The sequence below is a fragment of the Lethenteron reissneri genome, chromosome 38 (assembly GCF_015708825.2).
Source record: "Lethenteron reissneri isolate LAM-NWPU_2019-01 chromosome 38, ASM1570882v1, whole genome shotgun sequence".
Lineage (NCBI taxonomy): Eukaryota > Metazoa > Chordata > Hyperoartia > Petromyzontiformes > Petromyzontidae > Lethenteron > Lethenteron reissneri.
In genome coordinates, this window is record NC_083816.1 from 10,177,289 (window position 1) to 10,200,864 (window position 23,576).

Here is a 23,576-nt window from a genome sequence, read left to right on the forward strand (position 1 = left end):
ATTTTCCTTCTACGTGACTTTACCGAAAGAACCAAGAATATGAATATCCATTGTGTACTTCAATTCTCGCGACCATGGTGAGAACACGCAAACTCCAAATATACAGGAATCATCTTCTTGGTTCTTTCGGTAAAGTCACGTAGAAGGGAAGTAATAAAATAATAAAAATAAAACATAATAAAATAATTCTCACGACGTTTCGGCCACAACGCAAGCAGCCGTCCTCAGGTGTAGAACAGGTCTGTCGTGACTTTACCGAAAGAACCAAGATGAATCCCTGCAGTCACGAAAGCTTTAAATCGAAATATACAGGGATCGTCAGGGTCGTGATCGAACCCACGACCTCTTGCATAAGAGGCGATGGAGTTAACATCTCTCCACCGCAGCGCCCCATACATACCTACACTGACCAGACTGGCGAACGATAGTCAATTACTCCGCACACAACCTCCACACTGCCGGGAGGCACTCTTCAAGCGGTGGATTGACAAAACGTTTATGTGTACAAGTACAGAACAACACCGGTGATGAAAAAAAAGTACCCGTATGAGCGAACATCGCTTGTGGTTGACAACGCATCAATTCGACCAGAGTGCGACAGCACAATGAGCAGCTCTTACACAAAGTGTAGCCCCTCTCTTCGAGACCCACAAGTGGCAGGATTAACGCCGGCTCGAGAGAGAGGACCAGCTGGTTTTCTTTTTTTTTGCCATTGCTTCTGCGGACTTTAAGGAAACCATTTAAGAACAGTGCCACTGAGAACACCCAGCTGCCTTGAAAAACATTAATCTCACTTCTTTTTTGAATAGGGAGTCAACAGGCTACTTGTTTTTATGCCTAGGAAATACCGTATTGTATCCACGTGTCCGTCAATCAACAGACAGCGCATAATTCCATTAAAAATACCAAAAAAGTCGCTCTGAAATGTATCCCACAGCTTACCCCAGGCAATGCCGAGACCCGTGCCGTTTTAGTTTTTAACAAGATTGGAAATGAAATATATACTTTAAAAAAAAGAAATGTTTTAATTGAAAACTGAATGCACTCTCATGTTGTCGTGAGTGTGATTGACGTGCGAGCCAAAAAAGCGAGTCTGTTTTTGTGTGTGTGTGTCTGCGTATTTCAGTGACCAGGTTTCTGTGTACAGTCATACATCCAAACAAAACAGAGGCTCCCTTGATGGGGTGGCTTGCCAGCATGTTTTATTTGCCCTGGGGTTATTTTTCCTTTCTACATAAAAGAGTCACTCTGTGAAATTGCCCCCGACATGGATGGGAATCAGTCTTTGAGAACGCTCGTCTATATGTATTCGGTATTATAAATTGCGAAAACATGTGCAGCCCTTTGTCAATTCACTGCTCAATGAGGGCCTCTTTACATCGTGCAGATCGTGGGTGAGGAGGGGTGAAGGGGGGGATTGACCATACTTCACCGCGCTGGTCAGTACACGACAGCACAGAAGCCTGGTCGACAATATTTTTTTCTGCACAGCCCTCTGCTCCCCACCACGTAGCCGCGCAAGCCTCTAACACCTGTTATGCACGATGCCGCATCTTCTGAGATCTGACAGGATCAGGCGCACTGCGACTCAGACCTTGGTATCGGGGGTAAGTCCCCTGCAGCTCCTTGAGCACACAGTGATGGGGATCATTTAATTCCGAGGGATTATTGTAATAGGAGCAACTGTTGGATGGACGTCTCTTGGAACGTTCGTAATGTGAGTAAATCGTCCGGTAAAAAAAAAGAATTGCGTGCGGTCACTTGCGCTCCTGACGTGGTTGCGTTCCACCCTCCGTGTAATTAGACCAGTAAATAAACTGCATCGTCGTTATTGCAGTGTTTGTTTTGAGAGAATTTGAAACCGTGTGCTTGTTTTTTGTTTGTTTTCTGCAACCACGGAGGGCGCCAGGCGGGGGGGGGGACTCAACGCTTGCTTCGGCAACGCTTTTTGGCAAACGTTTTTTTTTTGCTGAACATACATCGCATCTCAATTAAGACGCCATCTGCCTCTTGTACGACTAACGCTGTGAATTCATGAATGAGCTCGTTTTATATTAATCCCGTGACTCATCAGAGACGCGCTCTGACATCAATGACGCGTCGACGCACGCACCACAAATAGCGACGACGAAGCTGACCACGGTTGGTATCATTCGTCGCCCGGAGCACACTACGACAACCCGCGTCAACACAGAAAGAAAGAATGCGACACTTGAGGAGTCCATGGAGAATCACCGGCGAGCAGAAGCAAACGATGGCGCGGCAGAAAGTGCAACAGAGGCACGCAGCATCATCCAACACGTGCGAAGTTTCCATTCCGCGTCCCTCCGCGCGCATTTTGCGTTGCTCCTCGCGCCGTCGAAGGAACCCCGACAGGACCCACTCGCGCGCCACACAAGTGCGGAGCAGCAATGCGCAAGGAAGGAGACGAAGAAGACGATGAAGGGCTCGCCCTTGCTGCGTCATTGAGCTCGTCCGGTGAAAGGCGAAGACCCCCGCCCGACCCGACGTGGTCGTTGTGGCCGTGATTGTGGTCGAGATTCCTCCTTGCTGCTTGTGTGTGTGTGTGCGGGGGGGGGGGGTCACAGGAGAACGCTGCCGTGTGGAGTTTTGCCCTCTTGGAATGCAGCGCACGACAATTGGGATTCGTAGCGCGTGCAATTGCAACGTCATTGTAATGCAGTGCATTACGCTGAGACAGGGGAACACGTGGATTAGAGTACACGGGTTAAAAACAATAATTAAAACTACTAAGAAAAGTTAGTGGGGCTTCGGCAGAAAGCGTTATGGCTAGAATGAATGATGGCCTGGAGTAAGAATCAGAATCTTTATTTATACTGCAGAAATCCGATGTCCAGAATAATGACAATATGGTAGTGGAGTGGATTTTTCTCCGCGGCCTCCGGTTTTCCTCTCCACGTTTAGAATAAACGTGCGTTTAGAGGATTTGGCTGCTATACATTTCCACGTGATAAAAAAAAATCACTTCGTTGAGCTGTCATTTGTGGCTCGGTCAATTCTGAAAAAGAGCTATATAGATCAATGGGCCAAAGCTGATAAATAAATAAAAACTCTTTAGTTTTAGTTTCATTAGGTTGCATGCATTTGAGATGTAATATTAAAAAAAGTGGGTAATGATGGGGCTGGGGCGGGGGGGTCTGCACCCACATACATAATGGCCAGCAGGTGTACGGGCAGTTGATGGGTGAATTGGATCATTGGGAATTAACCGAGGGTGGTGGAACTTCTTGGGAATAGATTCGGACGGAGTTCAGCGTGGTCAAGAGGTCTTCTGATGCTGAGGCCGTAGCTGCTGTGGCTTTTATATGAGAGTGGTTAAAGTAAAGAATATATGTAGGCGACAATCTCAACTTGGTGAAGCCCTTTCACATGTAGGAAAGTGAGCACTCCCATTACTTAAGTCGTCTGGCCAGCCTAGAAGAGTAGGCTAAATCGGCTCTCTAGAGCTCCCATCGGTGGCATGAGCAAATCATTTCAGGGCTGTACATTTACATACTCTTAGGTGTTTTCGGTAAAGTCACGTGACTTTACCGAAAAAACCTAAGAGTATGAATCCTTGCAGTCACGAAAGCTTAAAATCTAGAGTTGTACCTTTACCTCAACAGCGAATCATAATAAGTATAATCCGTAAAAACAAAGTTTTTCACTATAAATCCTTTATATGCGTGGCGGCTAGAGTCCTCTCGTCCTCTGGCTTGAGATGGCTGCCACCTGTGGGTCAGATGATTGTCTGCCAGTATTAAGCAATTGGTAATTAAATATTTAATTTGTTTTCCCTAAACAGTGTAAAATTTTGGAAAAGAATTTTCACGAACATTAATTGTCTCGCACAACGAGTCTGTGTGCAAAATGTCAGCTCGCTTGGATCATGGGAAGTGGGTTAAAAAACGACCGAAAGATTTGCACGGTCGTAAGCAAGCAAGCAAGCACGCAAGCACGCAAGCAAGCAAGCAAGCGAACTTAATATAAAGGATTTTAAAATAATGAACGGTGTATCCCCCGCTCAACTGGATGTGTCGTGGCAATTATCCCGAGTTTCGAAGCCCCATTTATTGGTGAAACATCCACATTGCCATGATGTTGACTTCATCCACAAAGTGGTACTGGTTTTACTTACCCGAGAAGGATAATAGGCCGGTCACAACACGTGACTGAACTTTGAACTCTCAATCTTCCACGTGTGAACCTCGCACTCTGTCACTGTTCCAAACGGGCAGTCGAAACATTTCAAACATTTTTGTAAATCCACTGTTGGATGACGGCCTCCTCACATTGGATTAGTCGTGGCAGTTGTAGGTGGATGGTGGAGGACAGTACATTATGTACAGTTGTATGCATGTGCAAACATGTTATATAATGTAAATACGCTTAATCGTTCACTCTCCCATATGTAGACTGAAAGACAACTTGGAAAATTTGGGGAAATTATTTTAAATACTTTTTTTGTTTAAACAGATACACAGAAGCAAATACCCTTGGCAAATCTCGTCCCGCGCCTAATATGTAACATATCGAAATAAATCGTATAAATGCTCACACTTAAATCCTGAGTGGGTGTTTTGTCTTCATGACATAAGGCTGTGTGCATCCAAGCGGTAACGGCAGCAAGATTACACGCAGCAGAGATCTGGCAGAGGCGGCATAACAGCTGCGGCAGGCCGAAAGTCGTCAGCACATTGTAAAAGGGTGCGTAATGCCACTACTGGACTTACACGGCATGAAGACGACGTACAATGGTCTGTGGTGGTGGTGGGGCAGGGAGGGAAGATCGCAAAGGTTGCGTGGGAAAGAAACATTAGATAAATGAAATGTCAAGGGTGATGGATGCTGCCGTGGTCTAATGATCACACGTGTAAATGATAACGGAATCCCATTGCAGGGCACCCCACATATTTGGTCGTCTCGAGGCGAACTGTGCCAGAGTGAGCATTGGGGTCTATATTGTGATGATGAGTCCTAACAAGCAGAAACCAGACCACGGCCGTCTTTCTCTGCATCGCTGCTGCCTATCTAGTCGGCCACATTTGCTCAAATGTCCACGTGATAAGCCACTTCGTTGAGCTATCGTTTGTGGTCACGTCGCTTCTGAAAAAGAAGCTACACAACTCAGTGGGGCCTTACCTGGTAACATAAACAATAATTTAGTTTTAGTTTTATTGTTTTAGTGATTTGGTTACGTTTCCTATACTTTGTACTCCCGTCGTGTTTTGTATCGTTTGTTGTAAATTTCTGACCGGCCCCTACTGATTAAATCGTGACCTAAGTCAAGAGGACAACGGTGCACTTGTTCAGGATGATTGTTGCATGATGCTCAGAAGCCGTGCGCTTTGTCCACGCGTGTGTGTTGTTTGTACACGCGTGTGTGTGTGTTGTTTGTACACGTGTGTGTGTGTGTTGTTCGTACACACGTGTGTGTGTGTTGTTTGTAACCGTGTGTGTCTGTTGTTTGTACGCGTGTGTGTTGTTTGTACACACGTGTGTGTGTGTTGTTTGTAACCGTGTGTGTGCTGTTTGTACACGCGCGTGTGTGTTGTTCGTACACACGTGTGTGTGTTGTTTGTAACCGTGTGTATCTGTTGTTTGAAACCGTGTGTGTGTTGTTCGAAACCAGTGGTATGACGGCCAGCGCACTGAACTTGCAATTCAGAGGTCCCTGGTGCGATCTCCCAAGCGCAGAGGTCGAAACAACGGAGGACTCGTCTCGAACTCACGTGTCTCACACACCGCAGTGAGTCGACGGGCATGGTCGCGTATGGCGGGGTAAAGCGTGGGTACCCCCACCTCTTAGCCAAGACATCCCGCCAGCGTGGAAGAGTAGGCCAAACGCCCTCTGGAGGAGCGCTCTAGAACTCCGAGTGGAGGCCCTTCTCCCAGCAGTGGCGTGAGCAAGAAATCGCAGGGCAGCACCTTGGCCTTTGCACGTTGAACTTCTATCGCACCGCACGTAGCCACACCGTGCGAAATCGAAGTGTCAAAGGAGAGTCTTGATCATGTCCCTGAGAACAGATAAACAACGATACCTGCCCGTCTCGCTGCCCACACCACCCCCTAGGCGTGTCACGGTGGCCTTAATAGATGCTCACTAACAGCAGCACTGGTGCAAAGTAAAATTCGTATAACGACAAATGATGTACAGGAGTGGATTGCTCTGTGTGTGTGTGCGGTAGTGCAGTGGTTAGCGCTACGCTGCACTACAAACCCGACCACCCGGGTTCGATTCCCGTTCACGGCCAACACCAGTGACGATTATCTGAACCGGTCCTGGGCCTCTCCGAGGTCGACTCAGCCTCAAAATTACTCCCTAGTGCGGTGTGTAAACATCACCGCACTAGCGAGACCAAGGCGGCCGGGCGTGGTGTTGGCCACCCACCCCCTCGTGTGCCGTGCCGGCCTTCACAGGTGCACGCTCGTAGCGCTGTTACAGGCTATACGGGGGATCTTTGTCTTGTGCGCGCGCGTAAAACTGCACCTCGTAAAAGTAATTTACAATTCTCGTAACATCATTGCAATGGATATCGCTGTACACGAGGCAAGTTAGGGATGGAGCACAACAGGTGCCAACCAACCACCCACACTCATCCCCCCCCCCCCGCTCGCCCGCCACCGAATGCTGGATATAGCCTCTCGCCGTGCAAACAGCGCGATGGAAAGTTATAAGATACGGACGGCGACAACTCACGAGAGAGAGTGAGAGAGTGAGAGGGGGGGGGCGAGATGGAGGGGGGAGCGCGCACCTGGGCTGTGTGGCTCACGAACACGCTCAGAGCACACCTGCGGAGAGGGTTCACGATGCGTCACGGCGTGGCCGGCATGCTCCGACATCTCGACGTTCTTTCTTCAGAGGCGGGTTGAGACATTTGTCAAGAGCGGTTGGGGGGGGGGCGGTGGGGGGCGGTGGGGGGCGGGGGTGGCGTATATGTCCCGGAATTTAGAAAAAAATTGAAACTAGGGGCCCGATATTAATCATTTGCAACAACAACATCCAATCAATAAAATACAGATTTAGGGGGTCTCGAAGGGGGGGGGGGGGGCGCCCCCTCCCCTCCCCCGTCCCCCGGGACCTGCCACTACTCTTTGTGTATTTTGTTGCAACCCCATTGCTTGACCTTTTAAGGGGCGTATCTAGAGACTCGGGGGGAAGGGGAGGGGGCACCACATAATCAATGTGAAACAATCTTTAAACACATCTTAATGATAAGCAGAATGAGTCAAGATGCGATCGATTTGTTTTAAACCAGGTAAGGCCCACTGAGCTATATCGCGATCACAAATGGTAACTCAACCAAGTGGATTATCACGTGGGGATGTATAGCAGCCAAATACGCTCATGATGTTGATTCTAAATGTGGAGAGAGAAAAAAACACGAAGAAAAAAAATGTCTCTGCGCGAGGCTATTTGGAGGTGCGGTCTAATTTATTTTATAATTTATAATTTATTTTATACCTACGTGACTTTACCGAAAGAACCAAAGCGTATGTATTCCTGCTGTCACAAAAACTTCAAATCTAGATTCTATTTGGTCTCTGTGTGTGTATGCATGTTGAACTTCTTGAGCGGCGTACACAGCCAACACTGCTAATCGGAGGTGCGGTCTCCGTGCTAGTCTATGCATCTTTAATCTCCATACCCCCTGTAATTGCATCTTCATCGTCTCTGCTCAACACGTGCTCAAACCATCTACGTCGGGCCCCATGGTGGCAAGATGTTCCTCTCTTGGTATGCGGGAGGTCGTGGGCTCGATCCCGACCCTGACACCTGCTGTATATTTGGAGCTTGCATGTCTCCCATGGTCGTGCAGATTTTCCTCTGGGTCCTTCGGTTTTCCCCTCCACGTTTAGAATCAACACGCGTTTAGAGTATTTGGCTGCTATAAATTCCCACGTGATCAGCCACTTCGTTGTGCCATCATGCGTGGCCAGGTCGCTTCTGTAAAAGAGCTACGAAGCTCAGTGGGCCTTACCTGGTAAAATAAAAAAAATAGTTTACGGTTTAAGTCTCACCTTCCATGCCTTCTTGAAAAGATGAGTAACTCCGCAAATGCTCTGATAACTGAATTACGCCTCCTCTCCCTTGAGCGACATTCCGAACATCCACCTCGGCATTCTCACCTCAGATTTTCGAGTGTTCGTCTTCAGTCTCTCTTTCCATAGTGCCCATGTCACTGCACACAATAACAACACCGGTCGTATCACACTTCCCATACATTTTTCCCCGTCAGTTTTTTTGATTGCCATCTTTCTATCGCATACGGTTGCCACGGCTATGGCCGGACGTGAATATTACCCGCATTGCATCCGTTCTGAGAGAGTGCACGGCATTATGAAACTGAAGCGAATGTGGACGCAACATGTGTGTCTGGGGATGACGGTTTGATACGACCGCACGCTGAACCAAAGAGCAGCACCAAAAGCACCACAGATAGAGCTCTCCCGTAAAACCCAAAATATTTTTTTTACGATGAAGATAAACACTCCATCGTGTCCACTGACAAAATAAATCGACTAAGAGACTCCACGAGGAAGTGTAACTCAGCAGTCCCATCGCAAACCTGGGCCCGACCACTGCAAACGCGGCGGCACGCTCGGTGACCAGGAAGACGCACACGGTGACCGCCGACATTGAAGCGAAGAACAGCGACACGTGGCTGCGGCTACAGCTGCTGCAGCTGCTGCTACTGGCGCGGAACAAACAATCATCTGCGACATCACAATGACTTTTATAGAGAGAGAGAGAGAGCGAAAAACAACACTCAAACATGTGGACTTGGGCAGGGCACATCGCAAAAAAAAAATACCTAATAAATATTCTTCCTCCTCTAACCCAGCTTAAATATACGCTGCCAAGCTTGGTGGTGTTCATTCAGACGCTGTCTCTCCCACAGACCTGTTCTTCACCTGAAGACGGCTGCTTGCGTTGTGGCCGAAACGTCGTGAGAATTGTATTTTATTACGTTTTATTTTTATTACTTTATCATTTCCCTTCTACGTGACTTTACCGAAAGAACCAAGAAGACCTAATAAATAGTCACACTGACAGATGCAATTGCAGACATAGAGGACAGCATCGGAGTAGACTTCACCAAGGCAGGTGATGAAAAGATGGCACAACAGCCGCTGCCGTTCCACGAGGGCTTGGGGGCCAGTGGCGCTAAGCAGACGAGAGGGAGGGCCTTTATCCATCAGTGCATTGAGCCTCGCTGATGTTTATCATTCCCGATTCAACAAAACGCCATCGCCGCATGCGTTGAACGCGATACAAGCCCCACCCCGCGGTCAATGCGTTTGGGCGTGCGCCGTTGGGACTTTGGCAATGAGCGTCTGGTGGCGAAACAAAAGGCGACTGTGCATAGCCCCATGTTGTTTTAGTTTGAATTGTTATCGCATTACATGTGGCGCATGCTACGCAAGTTAAATGGCAGCTGGATTTTATTTAACAGAAGAGGAATGTAAAAGAAGCAAAGACACTTACGAGTTCTTGGGAAATCAAACAAGAAGAATAACTCACGAGAAAGTGTAGGGTTTTTTGTTTGTTTGTTTTCAATGTTAATCCGCATATAGAAAACATTTATTGCACATCTTCATCCATACATGCTGCCCGCACGCCCCGTCACAGGCCAATATTTCGCGTGGCACAACGCACGTTTTCGAATTCCCCCCTCTTCCCGTCCATTTAAATGTGGAACATTCCACGTCAAACCTCGCCCCCCGCCCCCCTCCGCATTACGCGCACTAAGTAGCAATGAGTCAGTCGTGATGAGGTGGGGGGGGTGTCATCCAACGATTTCTTCGACGCATCCATCCTCAAGGTAAACGTCTGCCTCCTCGACAGCATGCACAACAACAACGAAATTCTACTCCACGCACTTGCGCACGCAATCCCGTAAAAAGCGACCTATATTTAACCGCATGCGATGGTGGGAGACGGGGGGAGGGGAGGGTAGGGGTGCATACGGCGCGTCGTGGTATGGGCAGTATGCAGTCGGCTTTTCAATCGCACGCGAGCAATCGGTCGCCTTTAAATTATTTTGGAATGTTGCGCGTCGCGCGTGCAAAGGGGCCGTCGACGATTCGAATCGCTCGCCGCTTCTCTCCAGCAGGGGGTCATAGTCATCATCGTAATAATAAGTGCCTTGGGATTAAGACATTGGCTTGTTGAAAACTCGAAACATTTGATCGACAACTGTACACAAACGAATGTTTACAACGACAAACAAACCCACGGATCACGAAATAAAGAGCATTCGCGTTTACATCCGAAGAACGCTGTCACGTCGCAACGCAGCCCGATCAAGCAACCGCTCGATGGACGTGGGAACCCAGAAATTGTGTAAATCCCTTTCTCAGAAATCCTCTCCCAGCACGTGTAACTCAATATATGGGATCGCGAAACCACATTTGCGGCTTTGAAACGTCAGTGGCAGCAGTGCACGCAGACTCGGTATCGCTGCGGCCAATCAGCTGTGAGTCACCCCCCTTGCATTGTTCATGCGGGTCGTGAAGAATGAAGCGTGACGACCCTTGGGTGCGATGTGCTCACGTCTTAAACGAACTGTCTGTGCTGCTTTAGATGAACTTTTTTATATATAGAGAGAGACAGATAAAATGTAACAATATTTTCACAAACTAGACGGTGAGTTATTTTTTAGTCTATAAAAACCCATATTAGGCTCTGGCTCTGTGTATTATCGGCAATTTGCTGCCAACAACCGTAATTCATGCCCAACAAAAGAGTGAAGCGAATTTCTATTCATTTTGTCAATGCTTGCCGCGTGAAAGCCCTTCCTATTCTCGACCATACTTCACCACGCTGAGTAGTGTTAGTTGGTGAAGTAAGCGGGGGGTTTCGATTTAAAGCTTTCGTGACTGGCAGGGATTCATCTTCTCGGTTCTTTCGGTAAAGTCACGTAGAAGGGAAGTAATAAAATAATTTAAAAAAACATACTAATATAATGCATTTTTTTACTTATTATAATTTTCATTATTATTTTATGTTTCATTTTTATAAAAAAAAGTTATTTATTATTTTATTTATTATAAAATAATTTATTATTTTATTACGTTTAATTTTTATTATTTTATTACTTCCCTTCTACGTGACTTTACCGAAAGAACCAAGAAGATAAGCGGGGAGTTCCAAGGATCGGTACAGATATAACTCGCCACCGATTGTTTGCCGTGGGTTGAGATTCGAACCTCGGGCAGCTGGTTTCACTTGTGTGGAATGCCACCACTCCAACGAGAGGGTACGCACAATCAGTGAAAAATCTGGCGAAACAGTTGTGGCAGGGAGTGGTGGCGTAAGTGGTTATCGCACTGCATACGAAACCCAGCGATCAGACTTCAACTCTGCACACGTTAGTGGCGAGCGATACCTGGACCCGTCCCGGTTTTGCTCTCCAATTTATCAACCCGCACTGACAAGTTTGGTGAAGTATGGCTGAATGATCCCCATGACGAGGGTTGCCACCTGTCCCGGTTTTTCCAGGATTGTGCTCTTCTTGAGGTAGCTAACCTGGTGAATCTGTAAGTCTTCCCGCATCATTCAAAATGAAAAGTTCCGGTTTTTGTCAGTTGACGTGTCGTTCCCCTCTTTACTGGTATTGTGAGATATTCACCTTATCACGACATGGCTCTTTTGCGCCTGCGACGTGGCAACCCTACCAATGACCGTCACGGAATGAGGAGGCCTTCACCTAGCAGCGGATTGACAAAGCGCTGAACATAAACACAGTCTTGTATAACGCACAAACGCGCAGACACACACACCCGCGGCTCCTGGCGATGCCATTAAAACTCACATCCTTACTCGTTCACCTACAGAGAGTCCTGAAACCAGATCTCCAGGCTTACCACAAACCAATTAAAAGATGCCAATCCTGCAAAAAAATAAAAGTGGTAGCGCGCTCAGGGGCTGTTTAGGGGCACACGAAGAGCCTCTTTATCGGAGCAACGCGTTCACTCCGGGGGATCGGACATTGAGGTATGGGGGGGGGGGGGGTCTTGCCAAGGCTTTGCCAACCCCATCAAAGGGACATTGCGTCCCACGGTAGAACAGGAGACAGGGCCACCCCCCCCCCCCCACACACACACACAAGGGCCTGGGCTATGCGAGGAAACAATTTCTGATGAACGGTGGAGAGGCGCGAGTCCAAAATTGGGATGAGAAGTCGTCGCGTGGCTTTCAACTCGTCACGGGCGCGTCACGAGTGCGAGGGGGTTGGGTGGGGGCCGCCAGATCTCGCCTTGGCTGCCCCATTCCGCCACGACCGGGGGGGAGGGTTGGGTGACAATTGGCTATGCAGAGCAGACGGCACCGGGTTCGCAGGACTCGACTCTGTGGAGCGTGACCTTCTTCTTGGTTCTTTCGGTAAAATAATATTATTATCAAATAATCTTATTTTATTATGTTTTATTTTTATTATTTTATTACTTCCCTTCTACGTGACTTTACCGAAAGAACCAAGAAGATGAATCCCTGCAGTCACGAAAGCTTTAAATCGAAATTTAAGCGTGACCTTGTCTGAGCGGGGTCGCACAATTACTCAGTGGGGTGCACTACAGAGTCAATGTTAAACTTTGAACAAATGATAAACGCAACAAACGAGTGTATGATGAGTATCGGTTGATCTGTATGATTTGGTCTTGGCTACTGCACATTGTGATCTAGCTCATGTAAGTTGTTTGAATTGATCTGTACGTATTTGTTCTCAAAAGCACATACTCTCTCCCACTACCGATGTGTAGTTGAATAGATTCGATACCGAACATGCAAATGTATATGATATATATCTTTAGGTGAACTAAAAAGTCAATGCGATATTCAGAATTGCTATACCGATTTCAAGTTCGTAATTTATGCCACAAAATTGGTTACCATCGTGGGTTTTGTTTTTGTAGATTAAATTTGCGAACAACACATCATCGTGATACAGGAATAAGCTCGGCAAGTAGCTAATTTCAAGTTTAAGAGCCCAAGATATTTCACGACAGAACGTGTCTTAACAAATGCGCCACACGGGGGTCAAGAGGACTTGTGTTATTCACCTGATCTGTATATGTACAGTATAACACCTCGCCGAGGTAGTCACAGCCTTCAGATACAGTCTCAACTCGCACAGCATCGCCGACGGTTCTCACTGACATTGCAAAGCGATTTAGCTGTCATACATTAACAAATATTATAATCATAGTAAAGTACAGCCGTTTGCCAACCAACTGCCAGCAGAAGGCCTTTTCCCATGCTGTTGTTGGTCAGCGTGGTTATTTGACCATACTTCAGGTTGGCAAAGAGGCGGGGAGTCCAGGACTCATATGGATATCAATTGCCGCTGGGATTCGAACTCGGGTCAACAGGTGGGTAGGTTCGTGCCAAACACTGCACCGTCACATCTGAAATTAAGCAAGACCCACGCAGTCTCTCCGTGAGACTAATTTGTGATGCTTGAACCGCTGCTGAACCCAACACCTCTTCGGCAACTCACACGGGAGACGAGTGGCCCTGGGATGGCTCACACAGTTGCCATAACTGACATGGCAGGGGGGAAGCCTTCATCCAGCAGTAGCCGAACAAAAGGGGTGAAAATTATTATTGAATTTCGCACCGTACGTAGCCCATCATGCTTAATCGGAGGTACGATAAATTATTATAATAAATTTGTATTTTATGTATTTTCATTAGGTAGCATAATCAAAGTTTCCAAATACGCAAAGCGTAGACATGAAGGATGGATATGCACAGCAGCAATGTGTTGGCGCACTACTCCAGTGAACACTTTGATCGTTGCACTTTTTTTATCCAGATCTGGGTAAAATAAAAATGTGTTAAATAAATGCCGGCCAATGAAAACACGGCCCGTGATGTCCCGGGGTTATCACGAAGCTAATTTATAAAGTGACACAGTCCTATATATATACCACAACACTTTACGATGCAGCCTTTATCTTCGAGGTGCATTAAGCAATCCCATGTGTAAATTACCAGTACATGCGAAAGTTAACCACTTGCCAAAGACTGCAGCCGATGTTGGATTACGAAGGAAAACATGTAATGAGCGTAGATTGTTTATCCCTTGGGAATGGGAACATTTTTTTTTACGATTTTAAGAATACGCGAAAATAAATACCATCTCAGATTCTCCCGTGCTTAAATAACATAATTCCTTCATCGAGTCGTATTGTTCTCATCACTTTGAATTTAACAGTTGACAGTCTTCACGTTTGTAGCATTTAAGTGTGTTCAGAGCAACCAATACGAGCATTGAGGGGGAAAGAAAAAAATAACAAAAAAACAGCTTCACAGAGGATGAAGACTGCGTTATTAATTTTGGTCAGCAGATGTCTTATATAATGTGCTGGAGGGGTTAGGCAGGGGGTGGGGGGACGCTATCAACTAAATATGTTCTTTTGATAAGTAGCTGGCACTTGGCGGAGTCATTGGTTAAGAAACAGAATCTGACTTTCAGTCCAACAAGGCATGGCTATGCTAAGGCCATTGTACTCGCCTGAGCGCGATTCGCCTCGATTTGACGTATTTTTGAGTGAACGAGTCTCAACATCTCTACAAAACACCACCGTAGAATTGTGCAGGCTGAGCGCTGCCGTGGCTCTCCGGTGTGTGCGTTTGGGTCGCTCCACCGTTGTTGTTGTTGTTTGGAAATCAGAAAGATAAATTAAACACGTATCGGAGAGCCACACTGCACAATCCCCCCACAAAAAAAACCCACAACGAAGCTGAGTTCATGAGAGTTTGTGAGAGTTGGTCCTGAGCCATCAATTCACTGCTGATTAAGGGATGGTGTTTATTAACGTTGGTTAAATAACTGACTATTGATTAATCCATCTCTGTGTGGTTCTCGAAGCCTTCCCCCATGTGGAATTAGACCTTTCAAGGTCCTAAAAGCCAAGGACCATGTCACCATGCATTGCATATTTATATTCCACAATATAGTAAAAAAAAATCAAGCCTACAAGAGGTTAGTGCTCATTTCCATTGGCAACCCTGAGTGGGCAGCGGAAATTCCACATTCCCATGGCGGGGGACAATCCCTCAAATAGGGCAGTGACTTGTTAACCTCCCGCAAATTGCCACATATTTAATTCAACAATTGGAGGGAGCATGGGTTGAGTTCACTCCCAACTTACATTTCCAAACCGATGATTCCTTTTGTTCAAGAGTCGAGTTCTGTGAATGTCTGTTTATGCGCGTGCTGTATCAATTCTGCTATGTTACTTGTACGTGCCCAGCCCTTGTGTGTCCATCCACTGCTGCTTTGAGAGTTATTTCACCATAATTCACCGTGCCAGTCAGTGCAGATTTGTTTAAGGCTTGGAATACATCAACAGGGCATATAAGTACAGTACAATGGATTTTGCTGCACGACCCTCTGCCACCCAACATGTATCCCCCCACTATTTTAATTACCTGTTGCACAATTATCTTGCTAGATTAATAAAAATAAAATACTCTATCTATACTCATTTTACAGATGGATGAAGGCTCCCCCTATGGTTTTTCTTTACCATACTTCATCAGGCTGGTTGGGAGAGAGGGCAGGACCGGTTCTGATATCACTTGCCTGCCACTGATGCTAGCTGTGGCCTGGAATCAAGCTCACGTTCACAAATGTGTCTCTTTGCCAACGGCATTTCTTTTTGTGTTTCAGCTTCACTGCCAACCCAGAAGCTCCGTGTCACGCAGGTGACCACAACCGGAAATCGTGATGTCATTAACTCAACAGCCCCAAGGCGGTGGCGGGAGGGTGGCTTCACATCGGCCCAATTCTCTGCGTCAATCGAATTTCCGCGCTGACACGCGGTCAAGGCTTCATTGGCGTCGCATGAGCCCATTGTTTATTCGGCACGAGCTGATGGATGAGCTGTGGGATGGGTTCCCTGAGGCCTTACATTGCTGTCACCACAGAGGACTGCGTGAACTGGATGGTCACGCCTGTGATCAGATTGTTGTTTTAAAAAAAAAAGTTGACTTTAAAGTTACCCCCCAAAGACGTCACTCACTGGCACCTTTTCATATTCTAACGCAGCCGTCAGCCTGATCATGCAATGTGATAGAGATATTCACAAGTGTTGTTTTTTTTACTGAACCTCGTAGGTAGATATACAAGAATGTGTGCACTGTGTGTATTTATAAATTATCACTTACATTAGCTTTCTGTTTGTGTCTGTGTGTGTGTGTATATAGAAAACAGTTTGTAAATGTTATCTGCCTGATTGCCCAAAGGAATACCGTAATACTGCATTTTAATCCATCAGCTAATAGGTCACTATGTGTATCACAGTAACGTTGATTCATGTAAGGTGGCTTTAGTCTGATTTCTACTTCACTGATTCTCATCAGCAAGACTTCGGCCTGTTGAATCAATTTCACTGAGTAACAATGTGATGAATGGTCCCGCTCGGCGATCGGATGAATTGCCACAGTCGAGGGACACGGTTCGACTTAATAAAACCGTTCGTGTTTTAAAAACACTGTCGGTGGATGTTGTCAGCCACGAGGGGCTTCACATGACACGGGAATCAATTTCATACAACGTAATGTGAATATTTATTCCCACACACGCGTGATTTGAGAATCAAAATTCACTGAATCATTGCCATGCTATGCCTCTGTTACCGAACAGCCTGGAAGAGGATTCAATCTCGGGGGCCCAGCATTTGAGAAGCAAACCTAAGGAGGATTATCGGCATAAGGCACTACCACGAGAGTGCAAGGTGTGCCGATCTATAGTTAATCCCCCATCGTCGTACCCTGTGTTACTGTCATGATCCCTCGAGGAAAATAATAATAAATGAGAACAAAAAAACACGTGGCGATGTGGATGTGGCGTGCCAAAATAGTTCCTGAAACAACATTGTGGACTCATCTTCTTGGTTTTTTCGGTAAAGTCACGTAGAAGGGAAGTAATAAAATAATAAAAATAATAATAAAAAGTAAAACATGATAAACATAATAATAAGAATTAATAAGAATTATTTTATTATGTTTTATTTTTATTATTTTATTACTTCCCTTCTACGTGACTTTACCGAAAAAACCAAGAAGATGAATCCCTGCAGTCACGAAAGCTTTAAATCGAAATTTAACATTATGGACTGATGAATATACCGTAGATTATATATTATACACTCACGAGGGTCTATAAGATGATCAGACGGCCAATGCGACCAAGTAGCACAGTATACGCATACAGTGTCACGCCTCTTTATCCGCAACTATTATCCGTCGGAAACAGTAGGCTCCACGGACACTCCAATTATCCGCCTCACTATTCCATTATCTGCAATACGGTTTTTTTTGCATATAAGTGGAGTACATTTTCGGATAATAGGATAAGCAATGTTATCCCCCCGCCCCCCCCCCCCCTAGGTTCACCGCGGATATGTATGGACTGATTGGCAGGCAATTAAGTTATTGTGCAAGATTTGGATGTTGTTGTTGTTTATAGAATAAGGAACGGGTCATTCAATGCGGATGGCATCAATCGTGAACACAATTACGATTATGATTATTGTGCCTGTGTTTCAAGATATGGTGGCCAATTGTTTGTAACCTTCTCTGAACACTCACTGCCTTGCAAAGCTCAAAAACACGACAGAACGTTTTAAATTATAAAGCCCGCTCAAATCTAAATGGGAAGTGATTATTTTGAAGTGTCTCTGCAGCACATTGGCAACAGTAGCAACAACAACAACACTCGCCATGCGCTTGTAAAATTAACAAGCATTACTCTTTGGTCCTTTCGGTAAAGTCACGTAGGTAGAAAATAATAGATCACGACGTTTCGGTCGCAACTGCAGAAGCAGTTTCCCTGCTGTGATTGTCTCAGCTGATGACGGTCGCTTGTGTTACGATCGAAACGTCGTGATCTAGCGATTTTCTACCTACGTGACTTTACCGAAAGAACCAAAGAGTATGGATGCCCGCAGTCACGAAAGCTTCAAACCAAGATTAACAAGCATCACTCAGCGGATCAGGGAACCTACAGACATCCGAGCCATCGTGTGGGCTGCTGAGGACAGTAAAAAATTAACCCGTAAAAACTAAGTTTTTCACTATAAACCCTTTATATGCGTGGCGGCTAGAGTCCTCTCGTCCTCTGGCTTGAGATGGCTGCCACCTATGGGTCAGATGATTTTCTGCCAGCATTAAGCAATTGGTAATTAAATATTTTTAAAAAATTCCCTAAACAGTGTAAAATTTTGGAAAAAAATTTTCACGAAAATTAATTGTCACGCACAACGAGTCTGTGTGGAAAATGTCAGCTCGATTGGATCACGGGAAGTGGGTTAAAAAACGACCGAAAGATTTGCACGGTCGTAAGCAAGCAAGCACGCAAGCACGCAAGCAAGCAAGCAAGCGAACTTAATATAAAGGATTTAAAAAAGAGGGGCGTGAGAGGAGACGTCGTGGTCAGAAGCTACGGCAAAGCCAGAGGAAGAGAAAGAGAGACAGGGCGAGGAGATGAACTCACGTTGAGTGGAAGTGAAGTGAATTGAGGTGGCATTTCTCAGGGACAGCAAATGATGGCGATGGCAGCTGGGGCCGGAAGGCTTTGATCTACAAGTTGGCAAGTAGATCGACCACGGCTGCTGACGCTGCTGCAGAACGATGAATCCTACGTGGCGTTTACGCGTGTCAGAGTTCAACAAGATGCTCTAAACGTCTATCAAGGCACCGTCGCGACACCGCGTAATTGAGTTACCAGCAACTAATGTTACCGACGATAACGAGAGCGAATATCTGTGTACTGATTTTAGTTGCGAGTGTAACCGCACACCTCCCCGTCCGTGTGCCATGCCGCTCTTAGGGGCGCGCTGCGTTTCGACTTGCGACATTCCAGTGACAAGCGCCGCTTCAAGAGACACTTTAAGATAAAGGGACTCACGCATAATATAGCAACGGGTTTCGAGTCGGCCAGGCTGCACGGCGGTAGAGCATCACGCGTTCAGAAGATTGTAAATTCAAGCTCAGTTTGGTGGGGGGGGGGGGGTTGACTCAGCTTATCATCCCAACTGGGGTCGATTAAATGTGTACCCACTTTGTGGGGTAGTCAACAGTGGTTGACCTATGGATAGACTCCATCACCACCACCACCACCACCATAGAAATGGGGAATTTCCACCACTCGCTCAGGGCTACAAACAGGCTATCAGCAGGGCCTCTGTGTTAATTTGAGCTACAACAACAACAACGTCACCTTGATTGTCAACGGCTTAGAACGGTGAGATAGTTCGCGTTGCTGTGAACTCAAACGACGTGAACAATGCCATCACGCAAAAAAATCCCAACCACTGAGCTGGTAACACAATCGAGCACTGATCATCATTAGAACGATTTGGCAAACGCGTTGTAAATAGAGTTGGGTATACTTATGACGATCTCCCATAATAATTTAGCAAAGTGACCCATTATTCATTTCAGACCCGCTCGACACGAGGACGAGATAAATTGCAATGAATTCCATCCCGTGAATATGTCCGTCCCATGCATGGCAGCAGCCGTTGTTGGCAAGTCAGTGAGTATCTGGGTAACTGTGTAGAGGAATTGGAATCTCTCCAATGGGGCCTTTTTTTTTAGAGACAGACATACGTGGCACGACTCGCGATGTGGGATGAAACAGCAACAACCACACAGAAAACAAAAATAACCGTACAAATAAAACGTAAAAAAGTTTCTTTTTTTAAATATATACATTACGAGCGTCAAACTGTCCTGAAATATATTTACATAAAAATAGTCTTGAGAACACAGTTTTAGGCTTTTTTTGTGGGGGTAAACATTAAAACCTACACCCATCCCCACCCACTCACCCACTCACCACCTACCCCTAGAGGTCGGGGTTCAGGCAGCAGGCGTCCCACGCTGATTGTAGTTCATATATCCACACGCCTTTAGAGTTCACGCGGCCAGACAGAGCGTCTCATCACTGGCACAAGTGTGCGTTTCCGTTCGCGTCCAACACCCCATTGTCTCCATGCGGGGCCTCCTGTCCACCTCCTCCACCACCACCACCATCAGTCGCGGTGGTGGTGGTGGCGACTGTGTTGGTGGCTGTGTTGTTGCTGATAGTTGGGGCCGTGGTGACCTTGGCCGTACCTTCATCTTCACAGCTCGTGACGACGCACGAACCCCCACCTCCTCCCTCGTCCAGAAGAAAACCTTGCGAGGACAAAGTCTCGGGTTGCTGCGACGTTCTCTTGGAGGACGTCCATCCCGGGCTGGAGACAAAACCCCCATCCGACGTCCCGCAGGAAAGGGGTCTCCTCGTGACCCGACCTCCCGAGCCGGGCGATCGCGACCTCCAGAAGCAGAGCAGACGCTTCATGGCCACCCTGAGCTCGGGGCTGCGGCAGTAGATGATGGGATTGAAGGCGGAGTTGGCGTAGCCCAGCCAGTTGAGCATCACGAAGAGGCCCCGCGGCACGCACGAGCAGTACACCTGCACGATGTTGACCACGAAGAACGGCAGCCAGCACAGTGTGAACGTGCCCATGATGAGCCCCATGGTCTTGAGAGCCTTGTGGTCCTTGCGCGACAATATCTGCGACAACTTCTTGCCCCCGCTGCTCCCCGTGGGTCTCCTGCGCTCGATGGGACTCGTGTAGCCTGGCTGGCCAGTCCCGTTGTCCATTTGATGCTGCTGCTGCTGCTGATGGTTGTTGTGCTCGTGTTGGTGGTGGTGGTGGTGGTGTTGGTGGTGCTGGTGGTTGGACCTCACCTCGCACCTGTCTATCTTCTCCCGCTGCTTCTGAGCCTCCCTAAACACCTTGGAGTAGACGAAGATCATGACGAACATGGGCACGTAGAAGGAGACAGCGGACGAAACGATGGCGTAGCCCGGAGTGATGTCAAACTCGCAGGTCATGCTGCCGTGGCCGCTGCCGTTGTTGGGAAGGTGCTCCTGCATGAGGCCAGTGGCTTTGCGAGAAGACTCCTTCCACCAGCCCATCTGCATGGGCAGGAAGGAGATGAGCGCGGACACGACCCACACGGACACGATGATGATCCTGGCCCTCCTCTTGTTCATGAGCGTCTCGTATCGCAGGGGCCTCGTCACGGCGATGTACCTGTCCACGGCTATTGCGCACAGCGTGTGGATGCTCGCCGTGACGCACATGACGTCCAGCGCCGTCCAGAAGCCGCAGAATGTCTCGCCGAAATACCACGTCCATGTGCCGGACACGATGAGCGTGGCGCCGAACGGCACCACGATGAGGCCCATTAGAAGGTCGGCGCAAGCCAGCGACGCGATGAAGTAGTTGGGCTGCGTGTGCAATCGACGAAACCTTGCCACCGACGCGATGATCAGGGAGTTGCCCAGGAGGATCACGAAGACGACCAGCGACATGAACACGCCGAGGCTCAGGGTCCACTCCAGGGACACGTGCTCCGGCTGATGAAGGGTGTCGTTACGCAGAGGCGACTCGATCGCACCATGGCTCAAGACCGTTGGCTGTGAATGCGTAACGCTGGAATTGTACACATTCATTCTTACCCCTGGCTGGGTCTACGCGTACAACTTAGAGGCGCGAGGTACTCGAGCCTCGTTCGCGCATCTCAGTGGTAGTTGCCAAGTCTCCTCCTGCTTCCTGCGTTACGCGGTAGTCAGTGAGAGCCGAGCACACACACACAAAAAAGGTCGCGCTATTTATTTCAAGTCGACGCTGATGTTGCTGCTGTCGCTGCTCCGTGCTCCATGGGACATCGCTAGGAACGAGTCTCTGCTGCCCGCATGGCACTCACCGCCCATGCCTTGCCTGGGCGACACGAACCACACCATTCGCGCGTGCGGCCGTGAAAAATATAACAACAACAACAAAATAATAACTAAATGAACAATAACGCTCAGCTAAGCTTGTTCGGCTGGCTGGCTAGCCGAGCGAGAAGCCGTTGAGCGAGTCGCAGGGTCCCTCTGTCAACGAGCGGGACGCTCTCATGTTCGCGAGCCGCCCGTGCGTCCAGGGAGCGCGCGGCGTCGTCACTGGTGCTGCCTCGTCCCTTCCCCCTGCACCGCTCCTCCTTGCCCGGCGCACTTTGTCGAAGTGGGAGCGCGGAGCGGCTGTGCCTGACGTTAAGTGTGGTGGTGGTGGTGGTGGCGTGCGTGTCTCTCCCCCCCCCCTTCTCTCTCCCCACCCCCCACTCCTCCACCGCCACCCCCTGCACAGCCAATCCTAGCCGGGCACAACCAGCCACGCTCCGTGCCCTCCTCCGGCTATAAATACGGGCTCCATCGGAGAGCGAGAAATATTTATTCTCTGTGCATGTGGTTTTTTTGTTGTAACGAACGCCGAGACTGAAGTTGGGAGTGGTGGGTGTCGTGTTGGGAGTGGTAGGATTGGTCTGTTCGACATGCAGAGGTTAAGGATGGAATTGACCATACTTCATCACGTTGGTCACTGATGGTTTGGTGAATGGGGGGGGTGGAGGGGTAAGGTCGGAGTGAATGGGGTGGCTCACGATCCGGTGCATCTATCACACTCGCCACTGATGTCGGTTGTGACATTAAACCCGTGTCGCCGGGTTCGTCGTGCCGTGCGCTATGGTAGCGCGTTTGTTATGACTTACGGCTCATAAGGGTATGGTCACCAGGGTATTGTCAAGGCTTTGGTGTAAAGCTTATATATAGTTAGTGACAGCCGGCGTCGCTTTCGTGCTAATGTTAGAGGTGTAAACTGTAAAGGGGTCCCGGTAGCATGAGTCATGTTTTGGTGCAGGGTATGCGGTTAGTTGCCGAAAGGGAAGTTACTCAGTCACGTGCAAGTTTCAAAATCGTATTTGCGTAGAGTTCCAACCGCATTGGACAGGGTTAGCAGTGGCTGCCGCGCTGCAGTTTACAGTTCGCGTCTTCACGACATCGATGTCACGGACCAGGCTGCACAAGCTGCGACTTTAGCGAGCCCTTATTAATCCCATCCCGTGGCATGTGAGAAGGTGATTTGCCCCAACACCAACCCACGCCAAGCCGCCTTTGATTCCCGATTGCTTTTACAAACAGTCAACACTCGCTACAGTACAAGCACTGACTTCATGCTGTTCTGACAGCATTTCGTGTTGCGTGACGAGCACCGGTGTCAAACGGGGCCGCATGCGTGAGCCCCCTGAACGAACCAGGCCACGCCATTGACGATTTACCTGAACCGGTCCTGGGCATCCTCCCCTAGGTCGACTCGGCCTCAAATGAGTACCCGGTGCGGTGCGTAAAAACATCGCCGCTCGGGAGACAAAGGCGGCCGGGCGCGCGTGGTGCTGGCCACCCCACCCCCTCGTGCGCCGTGCCTTCCTTCATTGGTGGTGCTCGCGAACAAACCGCATTGGTGAAGTATGGTCAAACTCCCACCCCCCACCTCCCCATGAATGACGCGGCGCGGGAAGGCCTTCTTCCATTGGCAACTTGAGACCGGCTCGAATTTCAACAAATTAAAGGACCGTGTATCAGACGTAAAAAAACACACACACAAAGATCCCCCGTATAGCCTTAACAGACTGTAGGGGCAAGTGCTGTTAGCGAGCACCTATTTAAAAAAGACACACACACGTA

At 48.0% G+C, this 23,576-nt stretch overlaps 1 protein-coding gene across 6 annotated transcripts; it reads right to left on the minus strand.

Moving 5' to 3' along the window:
- Positions 1-708: 708 nt before the first annotated feature.
- Positions 709-22,088, minus strand: LOC133351809 (beta-1 adrenergic receptor-like). 6 transcript variants are annotated; one of them, XM_061567346.1, is made up of 7 exons: positions 19,864-22,088; positions 8,023-8,183; positions 6,756-6,792; positions 5,803-6,017; positions 4,734-4,759; positions 4,139-4,221; positions 709-2,550 (listed from the first exon to the last, which is right to left on the minus strand). In XM_061567346.1, the coding sequence occupies exon 1, from the start codon at positions 21,525-21,527 to the stop codon at positions 19,962-19,964; it is 1,566 nt and encodes a 521-aa protein (XP_061423330.1). In that variant the 5' UTR covers positions 21,528-22,088; the 3' UTR covers positions 709-2,550; positions 4,139-4,221; positions 4,734-4,759; positions 5,803-6,017; positions 6,756-6,792; positions 8,023-8,183; positions 19,864-19,961. The 6 variants fall into 6 exon arrangements, with proteins under 6 accessions (XP_061423330.1, XP_061423333.1, XP_061423329.1 ...); XM_061567349.1 differs by lacking the exon at positions 4,734-4,759; XM_061567345.1 differs by having other exon boundaries at positions 4,139-6,017.
- Positions 22,089-23,576: the final 1,488 nt, after the last annotated feature.